This window comes from Mauremys mutica, chromosome 24 (genome assembly GCF_020497125.1).
Source record: "Mauremys mutica isolate MM-2020 ecotype Southern chromosome 24, ASM2049712v1, whole genome shotgun sequence".
NCBI classification, from domain to species: Eukaryota; Metazoa; Chordata; order Testudines; family Geoemydidae; genus Mauremys; species Mauremys mutica.
In genome coordinates this window covers 18,688,553-18,715,947 of record NC_059095.1, presented here as the reverse complement: position 1 = coordinate 18,715,947, position 27,395 = coordinate 18,688,553, and the positions used below count along the sequence as shown (strand labels likewise).

Sequence of the window (27,395 nt, the reverse complement as noted above, 5' to 3'; positions counted from 1 at the left end):
CAGATCATTAATGAAGATATTTAACAAAACCGGCCCCAGCACCGACCCTTGGGGCACTCCACTTGATACCAGCTGCCAACTAGACATGGAGCCATTGATCACTTCCTGTTGAGCCTCATGATCTAGGCAGCTTTCTATCCACCTTATAGTCCATCCAGCCCATACTTCTTTAACTTGCCGGCAAGAATACTGTGGGAGACCGTATCAAAAGCTTTGCTAAAGTCAAGGAATAACACATCCACTGCTTTCCCCTCATCCACAGAGCCAGTTATCTCCTCATAGAAGGCAATTAGGTTAGTCAGGCATGACTTGCCCTTGGTGAATCCATGCTGACTGTTCCTGATCACTTTCCTCTCCTCTAAGTGCTTCAGAATTGATTCCTTGAGGACCTGTTCCATGCTTTTTTCAGGGACTGAGGTGAGGCTGACTGGCCTGTAGTTCCCCAGATCCTCCTTCTTCTCTTTTTTAAAGATGGGCACTACATTAGCCTTTTTCCAGTCATCCGGGACCTCCCCCGATCGCCATGAATTTTCAGAGATAATGGCCAATGGCTCTGTAATCACATCTGCCAACTCCTTTAGCACCCTCGGATGCAGCGCATCTGGCCCCATGGACTTGTGCTCGTCAACCAACCACATTCCCCCCTCTTCTGAGGGCCCCGGGGAGAGAAGGGATCAATACGGAAGAAAGTGATTTGCACACAGCGTTTCTGGACAGTGTGCTGAACCCACTTAGTGGAAGTGATCAAAGAACAAGGATCCACATCCTGGAGAAGATGACCACCTGTGTGCTGCTCCATCCCAGTCTGCTCTGAAGGTGAGGATGAGCAGTGAGCCTTGTCGGTGTGTCACCCCTGGATCAGGCATCTCTGTTTGTAGACATTTTCTCCTGAAGAAGCCAGGAATGTCTCATCTGCTAAACAGCTGGTCCAGAAGCCTGGGAAGGATGGTGTGGGTTTGGAACAGGATCTATATCCCCTCCTGTGTACCTTGGCAGGAGCCAAGGGTGTCTTTCCTGTGTCTGAGGAGTTGGTTGCTGCCTTACCCCAACGATTCCCAGATAATTTCTCCTCCCGAACACTTGGAAGATGCTAAGGTCACTGCAGCCTGGACAGCTGTATTCCAGGCACAAGCTGCATATGCTGAAAGGTAACAGCATTGCAGCCCCTGGCTCCAGCTGAGGACCAGAAGGGCATCCAGATGGGAGTCAGAAGTGATGGCTGCTGCCAGGGAAATTGTTCTGAGAGGCCCCCAGACCAAAGTGCTTCCTGTATTTGAGAGGGCTAGATTCATATAGAATGGCCAGCCAGTCCTGCTGGACAGAGCATGGGACGCAGCGGGAGCTCTCTGGGATGCGGAGGATGGCTCACAATGTTGTGCCCATCCTCCCGTCTGGGAGCAGGCCTTAGAGTTAAATCTGCCTCTGAAGGCACTGCTGTGTCCTCAGCTAGAGATGTCCCTGCTGCATCAACCTTAGGAAGGGAAACAAACTCTGATTCAGACTGGTGCACACTGTACCATCTCTTAGCCACCTTGCTCCATCTCTCAGTGTCTCTTGGGGCTGCCCGTTCCTTGGCCATGTTGAGAAGAATATGTGATTTGGTTTGGGATACTCAGAGATAATACTGCTGAGTGGTATCACTGCTATTTTGATCTGTCTGTCTTAGATGTTTCCTTGGGCAGGCACTCTAAACTGGAAACTGCCCTCTTACACATGGATTCAAAGGATCCCAGCTGGAACTGAAGAGCTGTCACTCCTCCCAGGGGGACACTCGGGGCTTCTCTGCCTGCCAGACCTGGATTTGTGCTTCCTTCTCTTGGAGCTGCCCCTCCCTGGGGAATCAGCAGACTCTGACCCAGACATAGCTGAAGGATCCTGTGCCTGTATTTAGTTCCCCAGAGCTGCCCTGCTTTTCCTGTGGCCTTGAGGAGGAGAAGGAGCCTGGTGGCTGTGGGGACTGGTCCATTTGCCCAGTGGATGCTCAGCATCAGATTTTAATGGTGACAGGGACATCTGCTGGGAGAGTTCATAGGTTGCCATAACAGAGCGGGAGATTCCCATTCCCTGTCCCTGACCCCACTGTTTGCCCAGCAGTGAGGCCCTTGCCTGCGTCTCCTGAGCGGGAGGCTCTGACCAAGTCTGCACAGAGCAGAAACCCCAGGTAATGGTCACTATGGAGGAGCCAGGTCCATGATGGGAAATCCCAGGGTTCAACCCATCTCTGACCCGTGCTGGACAGAGACTGGCAGGGAGCAGAAACCTCCCCTGGGGATTGGGCTCCAGCCCAGCAAGGTTGGGAACACACAGCAGGCCGCTGGGGGAACCCCTGGGATCTCTGTGCTGCCAGCTCCTTGATGCCTTCTCCTGAGTCTCCCCCAGCCCTGGATATAGCTGAATGGGGTGAGTGGGACAAGCTGCCCAGCCTGTGGCTCCTGGCTCAGGAGAGGGGCTCAAAGATGGTCCCTGCCCCGGCCGGCTCTGCTGAGACATGCAGGGCGGCTGGTCACAGAACATGCAGAGATCCCCAGCCAGGTGCCCAAGAGGAGTGGGCTGGGTCAGGCCTCCCCACCTACCCCTCTTCTCCTCCGTGCTGCACTCCATGAAGCTGAGCAGGGTGGGGGCACCGATGGGGTCTCAGAGGGACCACACTCCGAATTCCCCCGTGTGCGTGTTGGGGGCAGACGCAGCTAGAGAGGGGAACACTGTTGGTGGCCAAGATGCAGGACTCAGGACAGTCTCCAGCAAGCTGGCAGCCCCAGGACTGCGAGGAGGGGGTGAATGGGGGGAGGAGGGCAGGAGGGGGCAGGAGGGACAGTGGTTGGGGAGGGAGTGGCAGGGACAGAACAGCAGCTCCCCAGCGCAGGCTTAGGGGTGGGCGAACAGAGCCCCTCTCTCAGCACTGGGGAGGCCAGTGTCCGTGTGAGCAGGTGAGGTTGGACAGGCTCAGCAGGGAACCAATGGGTGAGACTAGTCAGGAGAGGGTTAAACTAGCTACAGAGGGGGCGGGCTGGGGGGCAGACACTTGGCATCGCTCTGCCCTGTCACTTAGTCCTGGGGCAGGGCCGCCAGGAACCCAGGTGTCCAGGACAGGACAGGACAGGAATTAGTTCTCATTGCTGCTGTCCCAGTGGGAGCCAGGAGGGATTCAAGGGAGGAGCGGAGGAGAGGGAGGCTGGGTACCGGGGACAAAGCACAATCCGGAGGCCTGGCCAGGTGGCTACAGCCCCGCACACTGGGGACCGAGCAGGAAGAACAGCTCTTTACACATCTATCGATAGTGTGCAGGGGAATCTGCCTGACCCTGGGGCTCCAACCAGGGGACACGTGCTGGGGTTTGTGCTGCCAGGAGTAAGGAAGCCCGGGAGTCTCTGCACGTTAGAGGGGCTGATTCTCTCACTAAGGCCTGGTCTACACTAGGGTGGGGGGTCGAACTAAGGTACGCGACTTCAGCTAGGCGAATAGCGTAGCTGAAGTCGAACTACCTTAGTTCGAACTTCTTACCTGTCCAGACGCCACGGGATCGAAGTCCGCGGCTCCCCCGTCGAGTCCACCACCGCCATTCGTGGTGGTGGAGTTCCGGAGTCGACAGGAGCACGTTCGGAGTTCGAACTATCGCGTCTAGATTAGACGCGATAGTTCGAACGCCGAGAAGTCGAACGCTATGCGTCGACCCGGCAGGTAAGTATAGACCTACCCTAACTCTCCAGCCCCAGTTGATGTCAGACCCTCACTCTGTGGAGTAAAGAGGAATCTGACCTTAGATAAATTCACTCGGGAAATAAGACAACATGAACAATAAAGGTGGCTCACTAGTGAACAGCTTCTCCCCAGGGCTGGGTGAATGCAGCCCTGACTGCTCTTCTGACTTTACTGTGTGTCTCATGATAGCAGGGTGGTTTGTTAAAGTCAAAGCTCCTGGACTCATGGGATTAGAGAAGAGTCCCAGCTCTCTTTTCTTACAGTAGTAACTTCTAGCCCTTCTAGCAGCAGGGAAAACCCGGAAATTGTCCCCTAAAGGCTCAAAGCAGAGGGCAAATAAAAACAATCTCCAATATTATCCTCAAAATACTCACAAAATTTAAGCTAAACTCAGGATTTTTTGGGGCCTGACTCATGATATCTGAACACTTGGGGCTGTTGATATTGGGATTCCCCATCACTCGGTGTCTGCGAATTGAGACAAGACATCTCAGAGCCCTGCTCTAGCTATAGGGTCTGACGGCATCACTGTCATAGACAGGAGGAACAAGCCCCTGGGTGACCAGGAAGCTGGGCAAGCACCTCTGCTGCTCTGCCTGGGAAATGACCACACATGACCGGCAGGGGCGGTGGGGTCCCCCGAAGGGCAGCAGAGGCAGCTGCAAGTGGGACTGGGAGCAGAAATCTGGGGTGTTTTGGGAGAGGACAGCATGAGAGTCCCATTTTGGAGGGTGTAAAAAATAGTCTTTCACGTGAACCCTGCATTCTGTAGCACACCCCCTGTCCATTTGTCCCCCACATTCACACTGACTCCCATGAGAAAATGTCCCTGTAGGTGCCTCTGTCCCCTCCCCCACATCCCCAACATGGATTCCTGTCTCTCTTCCACCTGTTTACATCAATGCCCCTCCCGCCCATATCCCTGTGTCCCCATGACCATGGATCGGGTTGTGTCCCGCACTCACCCTTGCTGTGGTTGTACAGCTCATGCAGGGCGTTCAGACTCGCTCTGAACCATACCTGGAAGCGCAGTGCACGCCAGGTCAGCTCATCCCAAAACTCTGGGCCCTCGTTCTGCGCCATCCACGCTGTGCGGGGCTCCATCCTCTGCTTCTCACTGGTGTATTCGAAGATCACCTGATCATCCACGTACCCAACAACGCTGAACCAGGGCAGTTCCAGGCTGGGCTCTGACACCACAGTGCTGAATATGCGCCTGGAGTGCAGGCCTGAGGGGAAGAGATTGGGAGAAAGGAGGTCAGACTGACCCAACCCTGCCAGGGAGCCCCTCGCAATATGCAAGAGATGGTGCCAGCCCTCAGGAATGCTCCTGTGAAAGGGAGACCTGGGAAAGAACCCACACAATGGCCTGACAGGAGAGAATGAGAGATTTGGGTAGGAGAAGGGGGACAGGGTTGAATGGGGGGTGAGGAGGGGAAGGGGGTAGGGAGGTATGAGGGGGGAAGGAGCATGTCTGAGGAGTAGGGGAGCAGACAGGGGAAGTGTATTGGAGGTATGGGGGGCTGAAGGGGAGTGTGAAGAAGGAAAGGGGGCCCTGGAGGAAGGACAGAGCTGGAGGGGGATGTGAGGAGCAGGAGAGGATGTTATGGGGGAGGGTGGAGCAGGAGAAGGGTTGGGGCTGTAGGATATGCAGGAGCTGAAGCTGGGGAAGGCAAGATGAGCAGGGGGATGTGTCCAAGCTGCAGGTGGGAGCCAGGGCCCCAGCTGTACACACAATTTACCATAATTTATTAAGAAACAAAGGAATGGCCATACTGGGTCAGACCAAAAGTCCATCTAGCCCAGTATCCTGTCTACTGACAGCGGCCAGTGCCAGGTGCCCCAGAGGGAATGACCAGAACAGGCAATCATCAAGTGATCCACTCCCCGTTGCTCATTCCCAGCTTCTGGCAAACAGAGGCTATGGACACCATCCTTGCCCATCCCGGCTAACAGCCATTGATAGACCTATCCTCCATGAACTTATCTAGTTCTTTTTTGAACCCTGTTATAGTCTTGGCCTTCACAATATCCTCTGGCAAAGAGTTCCACAGCTTGACTGTGCACTGTGTGAAGAAATACTTCCTTTTATTTGTTTTAAACCTGCTGCCTATTAATGTCATTTGGTGACCCCTAGTTCTTGTGTTATGAGAAGGAGTGAATAGCACTTCCTTATCTACTTTCTCTACACCAGTCATGATTTTATAGACCTCTATCCTATCTCCCTTAGTTGTCTCTTTTCCAAGCAGAAAAGATCCAGTCTTATTAATCTCTCCTCATATGAAAGCTGTTCTATACCCTTAATCATTTTTGTTGGCCTTTTCTGAACCTTTTCCAATTCCAGTATATCTTTTTTCTGATAGGGCAACCATATCTCCACCCAGTATACAAGATTTATCATGGATTTATTACTCCTGTTGAAATTCTGCAATTGTTGCATTCGGCGCCATAGTAAAATAGCAGAATTCCAACAGGAGTAAAAATTTATGTAGAAGCAGTATATTTTCTGTCTTATTATCTATCTCTTTCTTAATGATTCCCAACATTCTGTTTGCTTTTTTGACTGCCGCTGCACGTTGAGTGGATGTTTTCAGAGAACTATCCACAATGATTCCAAGGTCTCTCTTGAGTGGTAACAGCTAATTTAGACCCCATCATTTTATAATAATAGTTGGGATTATGTTTTCCAATGTGCATTATTTTGCATTTATCCACACTGAATTTCACCTGCCATTTTGTTACCCAGTCACCCAGTTTTGTGGGATCCCTTTGTAACTCTTCGCAGTCTGCTTTGGATTTAACTTATTCATGCTGTGGCTGCATCTCGGGTACCCAGTAGAGATCTGGCCCTCTGTTGTGCCAGTCACTGCACAGGCCCTGCCCCGTGGAGCTCACAGGCTGATCACCCGTCCCTACAGTCATGTTCACCTCACAGATCCACAAGCAGGATCAGGGCCAAAGTGGGGGGTGGGAAAGGGCGACGGCTCCCAGACAAAGGGCCTGGCGCTGCAGAGACTGAACCCCTGATCCCTTCACTCCAGTGAGTGTCCCACTGACACCAGACATGGCTCAGGGGAGTTACACACGTCTGGGGGTCTGGGGATCAGGCTGACACAGGCTGATGGCTTGTTTGGTCCTGTTAGTTCCTCAGTGTCCCTGGGAGCCTTCACTCACCTGAGTAATGTTACACACAGTGTTTGCAGGATCAGGCCTTGTTCCCTAGTTCCTAATTGCCAGTTACAGACCAGAGCCCCCCCGTGCTGGGCGCTGGACACACACAACAGGCACAGCCCTGACCTGGTTTATGTATGAGCTGAAGAACAGATGGATCTAACGGGGGCAGAGCTCTCCCCTTTTCTTCCCCTCAGCTCCACCAGCTCCCGAACGTCCTGCGTCCCTCCTGCCAGCACCAGCCACTGTCCATTTCACTCCTCTTCAGCCAAAATCAGAGGGCACGACCCGGTGAGCATGGCTGCTGACACTGCTCCTTCCTGGCTAACTAATTAAAGAGTCAGTGAAGCAGGGGGACTGGACCCGGGATCTCCCATCTCCTAGGTAAGGGCTCCAAACACCCAGCTACAGAGCCATTCTCGCGCCCCTGCTCTCTGGCCCACGTCTAGTTCTCCCCAGTGGAACTGCTCCCACAGGGGTACTCTGCTGTGGAGGGGGACTATAAATTCTAATTCTATAGTATGAGACAAATTCATGTAATGTTAAGAAAAGTTTTGTAAATGAGTTCCAATAATTCGTGGATTAGGGACCAATCTTAGGCAGGGAGAAGGGAGGGATAGCTCAGTGGTTTGAGCATTGGTCTGCTAAACCCAAGGTTATGAGTTCAATCCTTGAGGGGGCCACTTAGGGATCTGGGGCAAAAATTGGTCCTGCTACTGAAGGCAGAGGGCTGGACTCAATGACCTTTCAAAGTCCCTTCCACTTCTAGGAGAGTGGTATATCTCCAATTATTACCTTATTATCAGGTTCCAGAGGCTTCTATATAGATTATTTAGGTTAAGCTTTCTATTTATCCAATGGGACTCAGTGCTCAGTCTAGAAGATACCATCAAAGATGCTTAGTTTTGCAGTTCTCAAACTGTGGATTTGTCTCTCCAGGGATAACATGCTTGTTAACAGCAAAAATGTTTTAAAATAAATAAATAATATATAGAGGTGAGAAATAACAGACCTGAACCCTATTGTCCCTCTGCAAATTTGTGTACACAGAGTCAATCCCTTACCTCTCTCTAAAAGTGCAAAGTTTCAAAAAGTTCAATGAATAGAAGATTGTTAGGGGCGGAATAGATCTGGACAAGAAGAAGTCTGGAGATAAACGTGAGAAGGGAGGGACAGGCAGTAGAAACAAAAGTGAAACTGTCTGAGCAGCATATTCCAGAAGTCTTGAATTCTTTCTGAGTGTAGCCTTCATTGATTTGAGATCTACCATACCATTCTCTCACTAGAAGGAAAAACCTATAATGGCAGCAGGCCATAAAAGAGACCCAGTTTGGGAATATTTTAATGAATGAAACAACATCATGAGAAGTGTTCCTTCTCAGGAGGACGCTGTGTTGAATATGATGAAAGGAACATGTCTGAACATGCAGGATCTTCAGGCTGGTAAATTTTTTTATTTCATACTTCTTTCTTAAGGACTGCCTGTCTTCCTTCTGGATTATTCTTGAATTCTCATGTTCGAACAAAAAACAGTTGTTACTCTATGGTACTATCATGTTTGATGCAGTTGTGATAAAAAATAAATAGCTGAAAAAGGCAGATCTTCCTTTTACAATTTCACCTTTAAAGTAGTACTGTGTGTCAGTGAATGCAATGAGTAATATTAAATGAGCAGTATGGTAATAATAATTAAATAACTACATTGACTTATTTTGTTTAGGAGAACCCATCATAGAATTCTGGAAGAGACCTTAGGAGGTCATGTAGTTCAATCCCCTGTTCAAAGCAGGGCTAATCCTCAACTAAATCATCCCAGCCAGGGCTTTGTCAATCCGGGTTTAAAAACCTCTAAGGATGGAGAGTCCACCATCTCCCTAGGTAACCCATTCCAGTGCTTCACCACCCTACTAGTGAAATAGTGTTTCTAATATCCAACCTAGACCTCCCCCACTGCAACCTGAGACCATTGCCTCTTGTTCTGTCATCTGCTACCACTGAGAACAGCTGAGCTCCATCCTCTTTGGAACCCCTCTTCAGGTAGTTGAAGGCATCTATCAAATCCCCCCTCACTTTTCTCTGCTGCAGACTAAATAAGCCCAGTTCCCTCAGCCTCTCTTCGTAAGTCATGGACCCCAGCCCCCTAATCATTTTCATCGCCCTCTGCTGGACTCTCTCCAATTTGTCCCCATCCTTTCTGTAGAGGGAAGAACAAAACTGGACGCAAAACTCCAGGTGTGGCCGCACCAGTGCCGAACAGAAGGGAATAATCACTTCCGTTGATTTGCTGGCAATTAATACAGCCCAATATGCCATTGGCCTTCTTGGCAACAAGGGCACACTGCTGACTCATATCCAGTTACTCGCCCACTGTAATCCCCAGGTCCTTTTCTGCAGAACTGCTGCTTAGCCAGTCGGTCCCTAGTCTGTAGCAGTGCATGGGATTCTTCCGTCCTAAGTGCAGGACTCCACATTTGTCCTTGTTGAACCTCATCAGATTTCTTCTGGCCCAATCCTCCAATTTGTCTAGGGCACTCTGGACCCTATCCCTACCCTCCAGTGTATCTACCTCTCCCACCAGTTTAGTGTCATCTGTGAACTTGCTGAGGGTGCAAATCCACGCCATCCTCCAGATCATTAATAAAGATGTTGAACAAAGCCGGACCCAGGACCGACCTGTGGGGCACCCCACTTGATACCGGCTACCAACTAGATATCAAGCCATTGATCACTACCCGTTGAGCCCGACAATCTAGCCAGTTTTCTATCACTGTGACAGGATCAGGCCAGAAGTCTACATGAGAGTGATAGAAGGTAGTTCCGCGCACAGGTTCAGGTAGGCAGGCAGAGCTTCAGAGTCTCAATGCATGGATGAGATGATGGTGTAGAGAGGAGGGGTTTAGATTTATTAGGAACTGGGGAAACTTTTGGGATGGGGGAGCCTATACAGGAGGGATGGGCTCCACCTAAACCAAAGTGGAACCAGACTGCTGTCACTTAATATTAAAAAGGTTGTAGAGCAGTTTTTAAACTAAGAGATGGGGGAAAGCCGATTGCTGCAGAGGAGCACGTGGATCGGACACAGACTTCTCTTAGAGGAGAGCCTATTGATAGAGATTCTCTAGGTTATAGTCAGGAGGAGAGGATGGAAGAGGATAAAGTAGGGGCCAGATCAGACAAGAAACATTCACATAAAAAAGAATCCAACACATGAGAAAAGGGCAGACAAATAAACAGTGACAAGTTTTTAAAGTGCTTGTACACAAATGCTAGAAGTCTAAATAATAAGATGGGTGAACTAGAGTGCCTCGTGTTAAAAGAGGATATTGATATAATAGGCATCACAGAAACCTGGTGGAGTGGGGACAATCAATGGGACACAATCATTTCAGGGTACAAAATATATCAGAAGGACAGAACAGGTCGTGCGGGTGGGGAGGAGTGGCACTATATGTGAAAGAAAATGTAGAATCGAAGTAAAAATCTTTAGTGAATCCACATGTTCCATAGAATCTCTATGGATAGTAATTTCATGCTCTAATAGTAGGGATCTATTATTGACCACCTGACCAGGACAGTGATTGTGACGATGAAATGCTAAGGGAGATTAGAGAGGCTATCAAAATTAAGAACTCAATAATAGTGGGGGATTTCAATTATCCCCATATTGACTGGGAACATGTCACCTCAGGAGGAAATGCAGAGACAAAATTTCTTGATACTTTAAATAACTGCTTCTTGGAGCAGCTGGTACAGGAACCCACAAAGGGAGAGGCAGTTCTCGATTTAGTCCTGAGTGGAGCGCAGGATCTGGTCCAAGAGGTAACTATAACAGGACCGCTTGGAAATAGTGACCATAATATAATAACTTTTAACATTCCTATGGTGGGAAGAACACATCAACAGCTCAATACTGTGGCATTTAATTTCAGAAAGGGGAACTATGCAAAAATGATGGGGTTAGTTAAACAGAAGTTAAAAGGTACAGTGACTAGAGTGAAATCCCTGCAAACTGCATGGACACTTTTCAAAGACACCATAATAGAGGCCCAACTTAAATGTATGCCCCAAATTAAAAAACACAGTAAAAGAACTAAAAAAGAGCCACCGTGGCTTAACAACCATGTGAGCAGTGGGAGATTGTCATAAACATACAGCTAAAGGTAGCATAAAATCCCTCCTTTACCTGTAAGAAGCTCAGATAACCTGGTTGGCACCTGACCAGAAGGACCAATGGTGAAAGAAGATACTTTCAAATCTGGGAGGGGGAAGGCTTTGTTCTGTGCTCTGTGGGTGTTCTCTCGGGAGACAAAGAGAGAGACCAAGCAAGTAATCTAGCTCCTACTGAAATATCTAATATTACAGAAATAGTAAGTAATAGCAAGGAAATGCATTAGAGTATCTTTTGTTTTAGCTTGTGAATTTTCCCTGTGCTAAGAGGGAGTTTATCCCTGTTTTTGTAACTTTAAAGCTTTGCCTAGAGGGGAAATCCTCTGTGTTTTGAATCTTCTTGTTACCTTGTAAAGTTATTTTCCATCCTGATTTTACAGAGATGATTGTTTTATCTTTTTTCTTAAATAAACTTCTTTTAAGAACCTGATTGTTTTTCAGTGTCCTAAAGACCCAGGGGGGTTGATCTGTGCTCACTTTTTAACCAATTGGTTAGGATATTATTCTCAAGCTTCCCCAGGAAAGGGGGATGTAGGGTTTGGGGGGGGGGATATTTTGGGGGAGGTAGGGCTCCAAGTGGCCCTCCCTGAATGTTTGTTTAAATCACTTGGTGGTGGTAGCAATACCAAGGGCAAGGAAGGAATTTGTGCCTTGGGGAAGTTTTAACCCTAAGCTGGTAGAAATAAGCTTAGGGGGGTTTTCATGCGGGTCCCCACATCTGTACCCCAGAGTTCAGAGTGGAGAGGGAACCCTGACAGAGATAAAAAGGCATCTTTTAAAAAGTGGAAGTCAAATCCTAGTGAGGTAAATATAAAGGAGCATAGACACTGCCAAATTAAGTGTAAAAATGTAATAAGAAAAGCCAAAAAGGTGTTTGAAGAACAGATAGCCAAAAACTCCAAAGGTAATAACAAAATGTTTTTTAAGTACATCAGAAGCAGGAAGCCTGCTAAACAACCAGCGGGGCCCCTGGATGATCGAGATACAAAAGGAGCACTTAAAGTCGATAAAGTCACTGCAGAGAAACTAAATGAATTCTTTGCTTCAGTCTTCACGGCTGAGGATATTAGGGAGAATTCCGAACCTGAGCCGGCTTTTATTGGTGACAAATCTCAGAAATTGTCACAGATTGAGGTGTCACTAGAGGACGTTTTGGAATTAATTGATAAACTCAACATTAACAAGTCACTGGGACCAGATGGCATTCACCCAAGAGTTCTGAAAGAACTCAAATGGTGGAACTACTAACTATGGTTTGTAACCTGTCCTTTAAATCGGCTTCTGTACCCAATGACTGGAAGATAGCTAATAAAACTCCAATATCTAAAAAGGGCTCTAGAGGTGATCCTGGCAATTACAGACTGGTAAGTCTAACATCAGTACCGGACAAATTAGTTGAAACAATAGTAAAGAATAAAATTGGCAAAAGTCAACATGGTTTCTGTAAAGGGAAATCATGTCTTACTAATCTATTAGAGTTCTTTGAAGGTGTCAACAAACATGTGGACAAGGGGGATCCAGTGGACATAGTGTACTTAGATTTCCAGAAAGCCTTTGATAAGGTCCCTCACCAAAGGCTCTTACGTAAATTAAGTTGTCATGGGATAAGAGGGAAGATCCTTTCATGGATTGAGAACTGGTTAAAAGACAGAGAACAAAGGGTAGGAATTAATGGTAAATTCTCAGAATGGAGAGTGGTAACTAGTGGTGTTCCCTGGGGCCACCAATATATACCTGTCATTCTGGACTATGGTACTTGCTATCCCAGTTGTCCCCATGTGGAACACGGCCTCTAAAATGATAGCTAAGGAGTTGGTGCGGATCTTTGCCCGAGTGGGGCTACTGAAGGAGATATTAACAGACCAACCCAGCCAAGTGTGCTATAGGGCTATCTGAGGCTAAATACCTTGGCTACATTGTAGGAAGAGGCATGGTCAAGCCCCAACTGAACAAACTGGAGGCTATCTAAAATTGGCCCTGGCCGAATCAGAAAAAGCAAGTCCGGGTGTGGTGGGGTACTACTGGCGATTTATTCCCCATTTCACCACCACAGCATGTCCCCTGATAAAAGCCATGTCCCCTGATAAAAGCCCGGGGTCCGGACGTGAAGTGGACAGACACTGCAGAGAAAGCATTCACAGATCTACAGACAGCCCTCTGCAGTAACCCCATGCTTATAGCCCCGGACTTCAACAAAGAGTTCATTTTACAAACAGATCCATCTGAAGTAGGATTGGGAGCCTCCCTATCGCAGATGGTCGGAGACAAAGAACACCAGATCCTCTATCTCAGCAGGAAACTCCTCCCGAGGGAGCAGAAGTATGCAGTGGTTGAGAGAGAGTGCCTTGCTGTGAAAGGGGCCATGGAAACACTTCATTATTACTTACTGGGACGACAGTTTACCCTTGTGACCAATCATGCACCCCTCCAGTGGATGCAGTGAAATAAAGAGAACGCAAGGGTGACCAGATGGTTCCTGTCCCTACAACCTTCCCAATTCACCATACAACACCGGGCCAGAAGCCACCATGGTAATGCACATGGCTTGTCACGGGTACACTGCCTGACATCCCAAGTTGCCCAACCCTGTGGTGTTGAGCAGGGGGAGGAGGGGGAAAATATGTGACAGGGTCAGGCCAGAAGTCTACATGAAAGTGATAGTAGGTAGATACATTAGCCCCAGATTAAGCAGGTCCCTTTTCCCTGAGTAAGATAATGGGCTGTTCCAGAACAATCAGGAAAATGCTGGAACCAATTATGGCAGGCAGGCGAATTAGGGCACCTGAAGCCAATTAAGAAGCTACTAGAATCAATTAGGACAGGCAGGCTAATCAGGGCACCTGGTTTAAAAAGGACCTCACTTCAGTTAGTGAGGTGTGTGCGAGGAGCAGGGAGCAAGAGGCCTGCAAGGAGCTGAGAGAGAAGGTATACTGCTGGAGGATTGAGGAGTACAAGCGTCATCAGGAGGAAGGTTCTGCAGTGAGGATAAAGAAAGGGTTGGGAGGAGACCAAGTAGCCCAGGGAGTTGTAGCTGTCATGCAGCTGTTACAGGAAACACTATAGACAGCTGCGATCCACAGGGCTCTGGGCTGGAACCCAGAGTAGAGGGCAGGCCAAGGTTCTCCCCAGCCTCCCAACTCCCTACTTGATACAAGAGGAGTTGACCAGGACTGTGGGTCCCACCAGAGGGGAAAGTCCTTGGCCTAACCCTGACCCACTAGGTGGGTCAGCAGAGACTGTGGGGATTGTTCTCCTCCCTTTCCCCATGCTGGCCAATGATGAGGTTAGCTGAGTGAATGGCAGGTTTGAGCCACTAGCAAAAGTGGCCAAACTGAGGGCTGCCGTGAATCTCTGAGGCAAGCAAATTTGCCAATAAGCACAGGACCCACCAAGGCAGAGGAGGAACTTTCTCACACCACCTTTTAGTCCATTCATCCAATCCATACTACTTTAACTTGCTGGCAAGAATACTGTGGGAGACCGTATCAAAAGCTTTGCTAAAGTCAAGATATATCACATCCACCACTTTCCCCATATCCACAGAGCCAGTTCTCTCATCATAGAAGGCAATCAGGTTGATCAGGCATGACTTGCCCTTGGTGAATCCATGTTGACTGTTCCCGATCACCTTCCTCTCCTCTAAGTGCTTCAGAATTGATTCCTTGAGGACCTGCTCCATGATTTTTCCAGAGACTGAGGTGAGGCTGACCTGTCTGTAGTTCCCCAGGTTCTCTTTCTTCCCTTTTTAAAATATAGGCACTATATTTTCCTTTTTCCAATCATCCAGAACCTCCTCTGATTGCCATAAGTTTTCAGAGATAATGGCCAATGGCTCTGCAATAAAATTCATAGAAATCATAGAATATCAGGGTTGGAAGGGACCTCAGGAGATCATCTAGTCCAACCCCCTGCTCAAAGCAGGACAAATCCTCAGACTTTTATAAAAAAAAAAAAAAAACCCAGGTCCCTAAATGGCCCCCTCAAGGATTGAACTCACAACCCTGGGTTTAGCAGGCCAATGCTCAAACCACTGAGCTATCCCTCCCGCTCAAATCACTAAGCTATCCCTCCCCCAGCAGCTCCCTCAGCACTCTTGGATGCATTAGATCTGCACCCATGGACTTGCGCATGTCCAGCTTTTCTAAATAGTCCTTAACCTGTTCTTTCACCACTGAGGGCTGCTCCCCTTCTCCCCATACTGTGTTGCCCAGTGCAGCAGTCTGGGAGCTGACCTTGTCTGTGAAGACCGAGGCAAAAAAAGCATTGAGTGCATTAGCTTTTTCCACATCATCTCTCACTAGGTTGCCTCCCCCATTCAGTAAGGGTCCCACTTTCCCTGACCTTCTTCTTGTTGCTAACATACCTGTAGAAACCCTTCTTGTTACCCTTCACATCCCTTGCTAGCTGCAACTCCAATTGTGCTTTGGCCTTCACAATTACACCCCTGTATGCTCGAGCAATATTTTTATACTCCTCCCTAGTCATCTGTCCAAGTTTCCACTTCTTGTAAGCTTCCTTTTTGAGTTTAAGCTCACCGAAGATTTCACTGTTAAACCAAGCTGGTCATCTGTCATATTTGCTATTCTGTCTGCACATTGGGATGGTTTGTTCCTGCACCCTCAATAAGGCTTCTTTAAAATACAGCCAGCTCTCCTGGACTCCTTTCCCCCTCATATTAGTCTCCCAGGGGATCCTGCCCATCAGTTCCCTGAGGGAGTCTAAGTCTGCTTTTCTGAAATCCAGGGTCCGTATTCTGCTGCTCTCCTTTCTTCCTTGTGTCAGAAACTCAACCATCTCATGGTCACTGTTGCCTAGGTTGCCACCCACTTCTACTTCCCCTACCAATTCTTCCCTGTTTGTAAGCAGCAGGTCAAGAGGAGCATGGCCCCTAGATGGTTTATCCATCCTCAACATACAGGATTCTGAAGACTAACCACCTTCAAGATCACAATAATTTTCTATAGTTTCAGAGTGTGGAAGTAGAGAAAGAACTGACAGGGATTTGTAAGGGATCTTAATGCAAGACAGTCTCTGTTAGCAAGAGTCAGGCTAGCTGTAACCCTAATAATGCGAGATTTGTAGAAGCGAGGATTGTGTGAGGCAAGTGGAAAAGAACTGAGAAGTTGTTGCGACCTTGTGTAGAGAATGTGTAGATAATATGAAATGTAGACTGGTGTCTCTTTAGAAGTGAGAAAAACAAGATATCAGGATGACCTATATATAAGCAAAATGCAGCTGTTGCTTATTATTGTCTGTAACAAAAGTATAAATGCTTGCTGTAATTGTTTACCTGTTGAGAGACCTGTCTAGGAAGGGGAGACCCTATGTCCCAGTGCACTCTCTCCCTGCTGTAGCTGCTAAACAGAATAAAGTATCTGACTTTGCTGTACCCAAACAAATAAGTGAGAACTAAGTTTTTCTCCGACAAGAGTTATCTTCCAATGATAGTGTTTCAGTCACATCATTTTTTTCCATATGTCACATAGCCACAGTATATCACCTGTAGCAAAAATAAAAATCTCCATCATCCAGAAACAACCATAGATAAGTATGTGATAAGAACCAGCAGATTACAAAAAGAGATAACTGATGAAAAAATTGCCCGGTTTGTTTATGCAACCAGCAGATGTTGCAGGCAAATTGCTGGATAAAGTGTATGAAAGAGAAATTGAGCAGTGTGCAAAAGGTCTAGAGGATAAAATTGTTGACCTGAGTCTTGATGGGTGGAGCAATGTCCACAATGATCCTGTTGTATGTGCTTGTGTGACAACAGAAGAAGGGAATGTCTTCCTTACAGAAACAATTGATACATCAGGAAATGCACACACAGCAGAATACTTACAAGAAGTAGCAGTAAAAGCTATAACAAACTGTGGAAAAAATTTGAATGTCTAGTATGCAGCTTGGTCACAGACAATGCTGCAAATGTATCCAAGATGAGAAGAAATTTAGAAGAGTGTGAAGAGTCCCAAGCTAATAACATACGGTCGCAGTGCTCATTTGATGCATCCCCTAGCCAAAGACTTCATTGTTCCAGAAAAAGACGGTTACTCACCTGTAGTAACTGGTGTTCTTCGAGATGTGTTGCTCTTATCCATTCCATGTAGGTGTGCGCGCCGCGCGTGCACGGCTCTCTGGAACATTTTTACCCTAGCAACTCCGGCGGGCCGGCTGGCGCCCCCTGGAGTGGCGCCGCCATGGCGCCCATTATATACCTCAGCCGGCCCATCCGCTCCTCAGTTCCTTCTTGCCGGCTATTCCGACAGTGGGGAAGGAGGGCGGGTCTGGAATGGATAGGAGCAACACATCTCGAAGAACACCAGTTACTACAGGTGAGTAACCGTCTTTTCTTCTTCGAGTGATTGCTCCTATGCATTCCATGTAGGTGATTCCCAAGCCTTACCTAGGCGGTGGGGTCGGAATGAGACGTGGCAGAGTGTAGCACCGCAGAGCCGAAGGCTGCGTCATCTCGAGACTGCTGTACCAACGCATAGTGGGAAGCGAAGGTGTGGACTGAAGACCAGGTGGCTGCTCTACAAATGTCCTGGATGGGAACATGGGCCAGGAAGGCGGCTGACGAGGCGTGCGCCCTCGTCGAGTGCGCGGTGAGGCGGCACGGGGGGACGCGAGCAAGCTCGTAGCACGCTCGTATGCAGGACGTCACCCAGGATGAAATCCGTTGTGAGGAAACCGGCTCGCCTTTCATGCGCTCAGCAATTGCCACAAAGAGCTGGGAGGAACGCCGGAAGGACTTTGTCCGGTCGATGTAAAAGGCGAGGGCCCTACGGACGTCCAGGGTGTGGAGCTGCTGTTCACGAGGTGAGGCGTGCGGCTTTGGAAAGAAAACCGGGAGGAAGATCTCCTGGTTAAGATGGAAGGCCGACACCACCTTGGGGAGGAAGGCCGGATGTGGTCGAAGCTGCACTTTGTCCCCGTGGAAGACGGTATATGGGGGACCTGCTGTCAGGGCGCGGAGTTCGGAGACTCGTCTGGCGGATGTGATTGCCACGAGGAAGGCCGTCTTCCAGGTGAGATGGAGCAGAGAGCACGTGGCCAGGGGCTCGAAGGGTGGGCGCATCAGCTGGGTGAGAACCAGGTTCAGATCCCAAGTCGGAGCAGGCGGACGCACCTGAGGGTAGAGACGGTCTAACCCCTTGAGGAAGCGGGCAACCATTGGGTTGGAAAAGACGGAGCGACCATCTATAGCGGGCCGAAAGGCCGACAGTGCTGCCAGGTGTACCTTCAGGGACGAGATCGCAAGACCTTGGCCTTTCAGGTACCAGAGGTAATCGAGGACCGTCTGGATAGGGGTCGAGAACAGGTTAAGACCTCGCTGATCGCACCAAAGCGCAAAGCGTTTCCACTTCGCGAGGTAGGTAGAGCGTGTCGAGGGTTTCCTGCTTTCAAGCAGAACTTGCTGCACCGCCGCCGAACAACCCCTCTCTGCGTCGGTCAACCACTCAGGAACCAGGCTGTAAGATGCAGCGACTGCAGGTTCGGGTGACAAAGCCTGCCGAGGTCCTGAGAGATGAGGTCCGGCCATAACGGTAGGGGAATGGGATCCCGAATCGAGAGCTCGAGGAGCAGGGTATACCAGTGCTGCCTCGGCCAGGCCGGAGCGACGAGTATGACGCGGGCCTTGTCCCTCCACAGCTTGAGTAGTACTCGGTGGACAAGCGGGAACGGAGGGAACGCGTATAGGAGGGGACCCGTCCAGGGCATGAGGAACGCATCGGAGATGGAGTCCGGAGCCCGACCCTGGTACAAACAGAACCTGTGGCACTTCCTGTTGGTCCTGGAGGCAAACAGGTCTATTTGGGGAAATCCCCACCTCCGGAAGATGGTGTGAGCCACATCGGGGCGAAGGGACCACTCGTGGGAGGCGAAGGACCTGCTCAGACGGTCGGCCAGCGTGTTCTGCACTCCTGGTAGAAAGAACGCTTCGAGGCGAATCGAGTGGGTCACGCACAGGTCCCATAGGAGCATCGCCTCCTTGCACAGCGGGGAGGATCGGGCCCCGCCCTGCTTGTTCAGATAGAACATGGCCGCCGTGTTGTCCGTGTATACCGCTACGCAGCGGTCCCGGAGGTGTGCTAGAAAGGCGAGACAAGCCAAGCGGATCGCTCTCAACTCCCGTACGTTGATGTGGAGGGAGAGTTCCTGGGCCGACCAGAGACCCTGGGTGTGCAGGTCTCCCATGTGAGCCCCCCATCCGAGCGCCGAAGCGTCTGTGGTCAGGGTGACCGACGGGCGAGGGAGGCGCAACGGAACCCCTGCGCAGACCACCTCCGGATGCAGCCACCAGTTGAGCGTCTGGAGAGTGGGGTCTGAGACCGTGACCACCATATCTATAGGGTCGCGGTGGGGGCGGTACACCGATGTCAGCCACATCTGGAACGGACGAAGCCTCAGCCTCGCGTTCGCGGTCACAAAAGTGCACGCCGCCATGTGACCCAGCAGGCGGAGGCAGGACCGCACCGTCGTGGAAGGGAAGGCCTGCAGGGCCCGGATGACCGAGACCATCGTCTCGTGTCGAGGACGAGGGAGGCAGGCTCTGGCGAGGTTGGAGTCGAGGACCGCTCCTATGAACTCCAGGCGCTGTGCCGGAACTAATTGAGACTTCTCGGCGTTGACGAGGAGGCCGAGAGACCGGAACAGGTGCAGTATCTCGGACACCTGAGCTGCCACCAACTCTTGAGAGCGACCACGAATCAGCCAGTCTTCGAGATATGGGTACACGTGGATTCCGCGACGACGGAGAGCTGCGGCCACGACCGCCATGCACTTGGTGAATACCCTCGGGGCAGTGGAGAGGCCGAAGGGTAACACCGCAAACTGGTAGTGGGCCTCGTTGACCATGAAGCGCAGGTAGCGTCTGTGGGGGGGGGGGTGTAAATTGCCACATGAAAGTAAGCATCCTTCATGTCGAGGGTGGCAAACCAGTCTCCCGGATCCAAGGAAGGGATAATGGTCCCCAAGGTTACCATCCGAAACTTGAGCTTGTTCAGCTCCCGGAGGTCTAAGATGGGACGAAGACCTCCTTTCGCCTTGGGGATGAGGAAATATCTGGAGTAGAATCCCCTGCCCCGCCTGCAGGGAGGCACCTCCTCGATGGCACCCACGCTCAACAGAGACTGGACCTCCTGTAAGAGGACTTGCTCGTGAGAGGGGTCCCTGAAGAGGGACGGGGAAGGTGGGTGGGAGGGAGGGGGCGAAATAAACCGTAGGCGGTAGCCGTGCTGGACGGTGCTGAGGACCCAGCTGTCCGATGTTATAGCAGACCACGCCGGAAGGAAGCGGGAAAGGCGACTTGAAAACAAAAGGGATGGATCCTGGGGGGAGAGTGGTGGGCCGTCCTTGGGCGTCCCATCAAAAGGCCGGCTTCTGAGCCTGCGGAGCCTTGGACGAGCCCTGAGCCTGGTTGCGCCGTCCCCCCGACGGTCTACGGCGGAAGGGGGCCGTGTGGCGTTTGTTAAACGGCCGAGTCCTGGCCTGGTTGAAGGGTCGGTAGGGCTGCTGACGGAACGAACGCCTCTGCGTGGCCGGCGTGTGCATGCCCAGCGTCCGTATTGCAACCCTCCCGTCCTTTAGGGTCTGAATTCTGGCGTCCGTTTTCTCAGAAAACAGGCCCTGCATGTCAAACGGGAGGTCCTGGAGGGTGTACTGGACCTCAGGTGGGAGGGTGGAAGACTGCAGCCACGCAATGCGCCGCATCGTCACTCCGGATGCCACCGTTCTAGCCCGAGTCCGCTGCGTCCACGGCCGCTTTAATCAGGGTTCTGGAGGTTAACTTGCCCTCTTCCAGCAGCGCCGAGAATTCGGGGCGGGAGTCCTGAGGGGTCAGCTCCTTGAATTTTGCGAGGCACCCCAAGATATTAAACGCATATCTGGACAATAGGGCCATCTGGTTCGCGATGCGGAGTTCGAGACCTCCCGCTGAATAAATCTTACGCCCTAACAAGTCCATGCGCCGGGCCTCTTTGGACTTCGGCGCAGCGGCAGGTTGTCCGTGACGCTCGTGGTCATTGACTGACTGGACTACCAGAGAGTCCGGGGTGGGGTGTATGTACAGGTATTCGTACCCCTTGGGCGGGACGGAATATTTTCTTTCCACGCCACGCGCCGTGGGGGTGACGGAGGAAGGTGACTGCCAGATGGTGGCATTGTTCTTCTGGATGGTGCGGATAAACGGGAGCGCCACTCTGACGGGGGCCTCGTCTCCCACGACATCCGTAATAGGGTCATCGACCTCTTGGACCTCCTCGATGGGCAAATTAATGGCTTTTGCCACCCTTCGGAGAAGGTCCTGGTGCGCCCTGAGGTCAATAGGCAGGGGCTCTGATGGCGACGCCCCTGCCACCGCCTCATCGGGAGAGGAGGACGAGGAGTGGCCCGGCAGCACCTCTTCCTGTTGTTGTTCCACCGCCTGGCGATCTGGTGGCAGTGAGTCCTGCCCTAAAGGTGGGCCGTGGGCGTCGGCTTGTGTCGGTGGAGACGGGGGGGGTCTACTGATGGTGGCCACTGGCACCGACCGCACCGAGCCCGGCTGCCTGGGTGGCAGGGGAGGCCCCTGCTCATATTGCGCCCAGTGTACCCAATGCCCCCAATACTGGGGTCCATGGTCCGGTGGAAGCGACCCGGCTCTGAAGTCCACCGCACTGCCCTGAGGGGAGGCAACGGAGGGTTCCCTTGAAGGCCAGGGTGGAGCAGTGGCGGCGCCGGCGTGAGACGAGCCTCCGGTGCCGAAGGTCGGTGCCGGCCGTCTCGGGAGGCAAGTGGCGAGCGGGACCTTCGCTCCGCGCGGTGCCGAAAGCTGGACCAACGGCGCCGGGAGCTAGATCTCCGGTGCCGGGAAGGGGATCGACGGCGCCGGGAGCTCGACCGGCGGCGCCGGGAGCTCGACTGGCGGCGCCGGGAGCTCGACCGGCGGCGCCGGGAACCGGACCTTGATCGCGATCTGCGGCGCCTTGAATGGCTGCGGGAGTCCCGATGATGTCCGCGGTGCCTGGACGCGGACCTGCTGCGGTGCCGGTGACTTCTCGACCGGGACCTGGAGCGCCGCCGGGAGTACGACCGGCCCCGCGTTGGAGAGCGGTGCCGGGACTGCGACCGGTGCCGAGATGCTGAGTGGCGTCGCGATGTTGATCGCCGGCGGGATGGGGAGCGGTGCGGCGGTGACCGTCTCCGCGAGAGGGACCGGGATCGAGTCCGGATCCTGGAGCCGCGGTCGCCCGGGGATGGAGGACGCATCATCGCAGGCTTGCCGAGGGACTTAAGTGTCCGCACCGTTGGTGCCGGCGGCTGATAGGACGGAGCCGTCGCCAGGTCGATTAGCTCCCTCGCCGTCGCAAACGCCTCAGGCGTCGACGGGATCCTCAGCTCCTCCTCGGTGGGCACCGGGGAGCTGGGCGGTGCCGGACTCGACGGGCCTTGCGGCGCCGGAGTCAACGGCCCAGTGCACTTTGCGTGCACTGCCTCAGCCTGCACCGTTTTCGTCGGAGGCGGCTGGGCTAACGGCTTCCGCTGCTGTTTTGCAGTGGCCGTCTTCGGCACCTTGTGCTTCCTCCCCGGGGAGAGGGAGCGGTGCCGGGTCTTCGGTGCTGGCTCGGTACCGGAGCGGCTCGGTGCTGCCGGTGCGCTGCTCGTCGAGGTAGGCTTCGGCGCCGATGGAGCTGGCGCCGGAGGTTGGAGCGCAGACTCCATCAGCAACTGCTTTAGCCGAGAGTCCCGCTCTTTCCTCATACGAGGCTTAAAGGCCACACAAATAGGGCACTTATCTGGTCTATGCGACTCTCCAAGGCAGCGGAGGCAGGAGTCGTGCGGGTCGCTGACCGGCATGGGCCGCTGGCAAGCCGCGCAGGGCTTGAATCCCGGTGCTCCGGGCATAAGCCCGCACCGGGGCGGAAGAAGAGGGGTAAGCCCTCTAATTCCCTAACTACTAACTCTATACACTATATATATACACAACTATAACAAGAACTTAACTAACTACTAACACTATATACACTAGATACTATGGAGAAACACTAGGGTTGTGGAGGTAAGGGAGCACTCCACTGTTCCAACTGGCCGTCACGGGCGGGAAGAAGGAACTGAGGAGCGGACGGGCCGGCTGAGGTATATAATGGGCGCCATGGCGGCGCCACTCCAGGGGGCGCCAGCCGGCCCGCCGGAGTTGCTAGAGTAAAAAATGTTCCGGAGAGCCGTGCACGCGCGGCGCGCACACCTACTTGGAATGCATAGGAGCAATCACTCGAAGAAGAATAAAGACTAATGTTGTTGAAATTGCAAAATAGTTCCATAACAACCACTTTACAGCAGCTGCTCTGAAAAATGTCTGAGGAACCAAGCTAACTGTCCCACAAGACATGCGATGGAACTCAGTAGCGGACTGGATATCAAGAATTGGCCTAATCTGATGACAGTTTGTGAACAAAATTGTGAAAAAACAGATGGCACTGTCACAGCCAAAGTTCTCAACATTGGGCTTAAGAGAAATGTTGAACACATGCTGAGTACCCTGAAGCCTATTTCTGTAGCTTGAACAAAATGCAGGGAAATAGCTGTTTTATTGCTGATGCTGTTGAAATTTGGAAGGAACTGAGTGAGATCTTAAAAAGAAAAATATGCAATGACAGAGTTAAATTACAAGCATTAAAAAAACAAATAGAACAAGCACTATCTCCAGCTCATTTTCTTGCAAATATTCTCAATACTCGGTACCAGGGTCAAACCTTAACTGCTGAAGAGGAGTTGGCTATGACATTAGCATCCAGCAATCATCAATCCATAATGCCAACTATAATAAACTTCAGAGCTAAGGGTGAACCATTCAAGAAATATATGTTTGCTGATGATGCTTTAAGAAAGTCACACCAGTGAACTGGTGGAAGTCACTTAAGCTCTTGGATTCAGAGACTGTTGAAGTGATAATCTCACTTTTAACAGCAGTAGCTTCTTCTGCCAGCGTAGAAAGACTATTTTCTTCCTTTGGACTAATTCATTCCAAATTGAGAAATCGTTTGGGACCTGAAAAAGCAGGAAAGCTTGTTTTTCTTTTCCCGATTATGAACAAACAGGAAAATGAAGGTGAAGACAATTGAGTTAGCTGCAGAAGCCAATATCTGAAGTTTCTCATGTTGACTTGGCTGACATAGTCAATTTAAATTTTTTTTTTAATATTTCATTTAACTATTTTAGTTAAAAACAATTTTAACAAAAACAAACCTGATTTTAAAAAACTTGAATGTTTAACTAAATTCAAAAAAGTCATATGCTTTTGTTAAAATATTATATTTGCTGTTGAAGAAAAAAATCCAGAATACATAATGTTATTGTTTTAGTTAAATAAAACAATATAAATGTCTGTATGGTGATGTTCTCCTTCTAATACAGCATGGCAAGAAAATCCTCTAAATATTAATGATTAACCTGTTGAATTGGAGATACTTCACCTCCCAATGACTTCATAAATATCTGCTTCAATTACCTTTGGCAAATGAAATAATCAAATAATCATTCATTTTCTGATATAGCTGTAAAACTAATCTGAAAAGTTTTCCAAATAAATCACTGTTTAACAATGTATAGTGTGTACCTTCTAAAAATGAAACCTACATCTATCTGTGAGTTGTGTAGAATATGTGTCAAGGTTATAACAACCAACAAGAATGCACTTTTATGTAGAAAACCGTGATTGAACTGAGTCTTCCTGACTTGTAATTTAAATCATCATTTAAATCAATTTGATTTAAATCAAATCCACCCTGATGGGTCCCCCCAGAAACTGTTCCAGAGCTGTGTTAGTTAAAACAGAAATTAAAAGACACAGCGCCAAAAGTAAAATCCCTGCAAACTGCATGGAAACTTTTTAAAGACACCATAATAGAAGCTCCACTTAAATGTATACCCCAAATCAATTAAAAAACATAGTAAGAGAACCAGATAGTACCATCGTGGCTAAACAACAGAGTAAAAGAAGCAGTGAGAGGCAAAAAGGCATCCTTTAAAAAGTGGAAGAGGAGCTTTGCGAACAGGAGCTGCTAACAGGGAGTTTTGCAAGGGAGTTCTCCAGGTGAAGGAGGAGCAAATACAGCATCCTTGGGGTAAGTAACTGTCTGTAGTGTGTGTGTGTGTGTTTGTGTTTGGGGGTTACTTGCTGTGTGCTGAGTTTGTGTTTGTCAGTCTGTTTGTTTGTTTGTTTGAAGGACCGTGTGCTCTGGCTGGCAGTTGGAGGCTATGAGCTTCAAAGGAAGGTCTGAAAGCTCGAAGCCTCTGGTAATTGGCTGAGCCTTAGTCAGTGGCCGGGGCATTCACACAGGCCAGGGCTTTATAAAGCAGCGCACAAGTGACCAGGGTCTGCTAACAGGGAGTTTCGCAAGGGAGTGGGAAGGGAGCGGGGTCCCATGCCAGTTCTATCTGTGTCCCTTTATTCCCCTTAAAACCTATAAACCAAACAACATTCAAAACCTCTTACTTTAAACAACCCTTTCATTAACTAGGAGACAATGCAGGCAGAAGCCCAGCTGCAGAGTGGGGGCTATCCAGTTTATTGCGCTGAGTGAGGCATGTACGATTACCTGCCCTGTGGGCGGGTGGCGTATGTGTGCGTTCGGTGCAAGGAGCTCCTGGCCCTCAGAGACTACGTACGGAATTTGGAGGCCAGGGTGGCGGAACTGGAGGAGCTAAGAGAGGCAGAGAGGTATGCTGATGAGGCTTTCCGGGACACTGTAGAATTGTCCCACCTGCACTGTTGAGGAGGATGAAAGGCCCAGGGAAGCAGATCAGTCAATGGAAGCAGAGGGAAACCTTCCCATAGTTGGGACCCTCCTTCCAGATGGTGCTGGGGTTGCCTTTCGCACTGAGGTTATCTTTCCGGGGGAGGGAACTCCAGTTGCTAGGATAAGGCAGGTGTTAGTAATGGGAGATTCGATCATTAGAAGCGTAGCTAGCTGGGTTTGTGATGACCGGGAGAACCGTATGGTGACTTGCCTGCCTGGTGCGAAGGTTGCGGATCTCTCGAGGCATCTAGACAGACTTATGTGTAGTGCTGGGGAGGAGCCAGTGGTCATGGTACATGTAGGTACCAATGACATAGGGAAGGGTAGGAGAGATGTCCTGGAAACTAAATTTAGGCTGCTAGGGAAGAGACTGAAATCCAGGACCTCTATGGTGGCATTCTCAGAAATGCTCCCAGTTCCACACGCAGGGCCAGGTAGGCAGGCAGAGCTTTGGAGTCTCAAAGCATGGATGAGACGATGGTGTAGAAAGGAGGGGTTTACGTTCATTAGGAACTGGGGAAACTTTTGGGATGGGGGGAGCCTATACAGGAGAGATGGGCTCCACCTAAACCAAAGTGGAACCAGACTGCTGGCACTAAACAGTAGAGCAGTTTTTAAACTAGGAGATAGGGGAAAGCCGACTGCTGTAGAGGAGCATGTGGATCGGACACAGACTTCTCTTCGGGGAGAGTCTAATGATAGAGAATCTCCAGGTTATAGTCAGAAGCAGAGGATGGAAGAGGATAATGTAAGGGCTGGATCAGATGATAAACAGTCACAGAAAAAAGAATCTGACACATCAGAAAATGGCAGACAAATAAACAGGGACAAGTTTTTAAAGTGCTTGTACACAAATGCTAGAAGTCTAAATAACTAGATTGATACATCAGGACTAGATGAACTAGAGTGCCTTGTGATAAAGGAGGATATTGATATAATAGGCATCACAGAAACCTGGTGGACTGAGAGCAATCAATGGGACACAATCATTCCGGGGTACAAAATATATCGGAAGGACAGAACAGGTCTTGCGGGGGGGAGTGGCACTATATGTGAAAGAAAATGTAGAATCAAATGAAGTAAAAATCTTAAGCGAATCCACATGTACCATAAAATCTCTATGGATAGAAATTTCATGCTCTAGTAAAAATATAACATTAGGGATCTATTATCGACCACCTGACCAGGACAGTAATAGTGATGATGAAATGCTAAGGGAAATTAGAGAGGCTATCAAAATTAAGAACCCAATAATACTGGGGGATTTCAATCATCCCCATATTGACTGGGAACATTTCACTTCAGGATGAAACGCAGAGATAAAATTTCTCAATACTTTAAATGACTGCTTCATGGAGCAGCTGGTACGGGAACCCACAAGGGGAGAGGCAACTCTAGATTTAATCCTGAGTGGAGCGCAGGAGCTGGTCCAAGAGGTAACTATAATAGAACCACTTGGAAATAGGGACCATAATACAATAGCATTCAACATCTCTGTGGTGGGAAGAACACCTCAACTGCCCAACACTGTGGCATTTAATTTCAAAAGGGGGAACTATACAAAAATGAGGGGGTTAG

At 50.1% G+C, this 27,395-nt stretch overlaps 1 protein-coding gene across 1 annotated transcript in view; it reads right to left on the bottom strand.

Annotated features, from left to right (window-relative positions):
- LOC123355789 (major histocompatibility complex class I-related gene protein-like) overlaps positions 1-27,395 on the bottom strand; it is a 67,016-nt gene that overhangs the window by 24,634 nt on the left and 14,987 nt on the right. Inside the window, exon 2 of the mRNA XM_044998494.1 lies at positions 4,665-4,928. Coding sequence (XP_044854429.1) covers positions 4,665-4,928 — 264 coding nt within the window. The remainder of the gene's footprint in view (positions 1-4,664; positions 4,929-27,395) is intronic.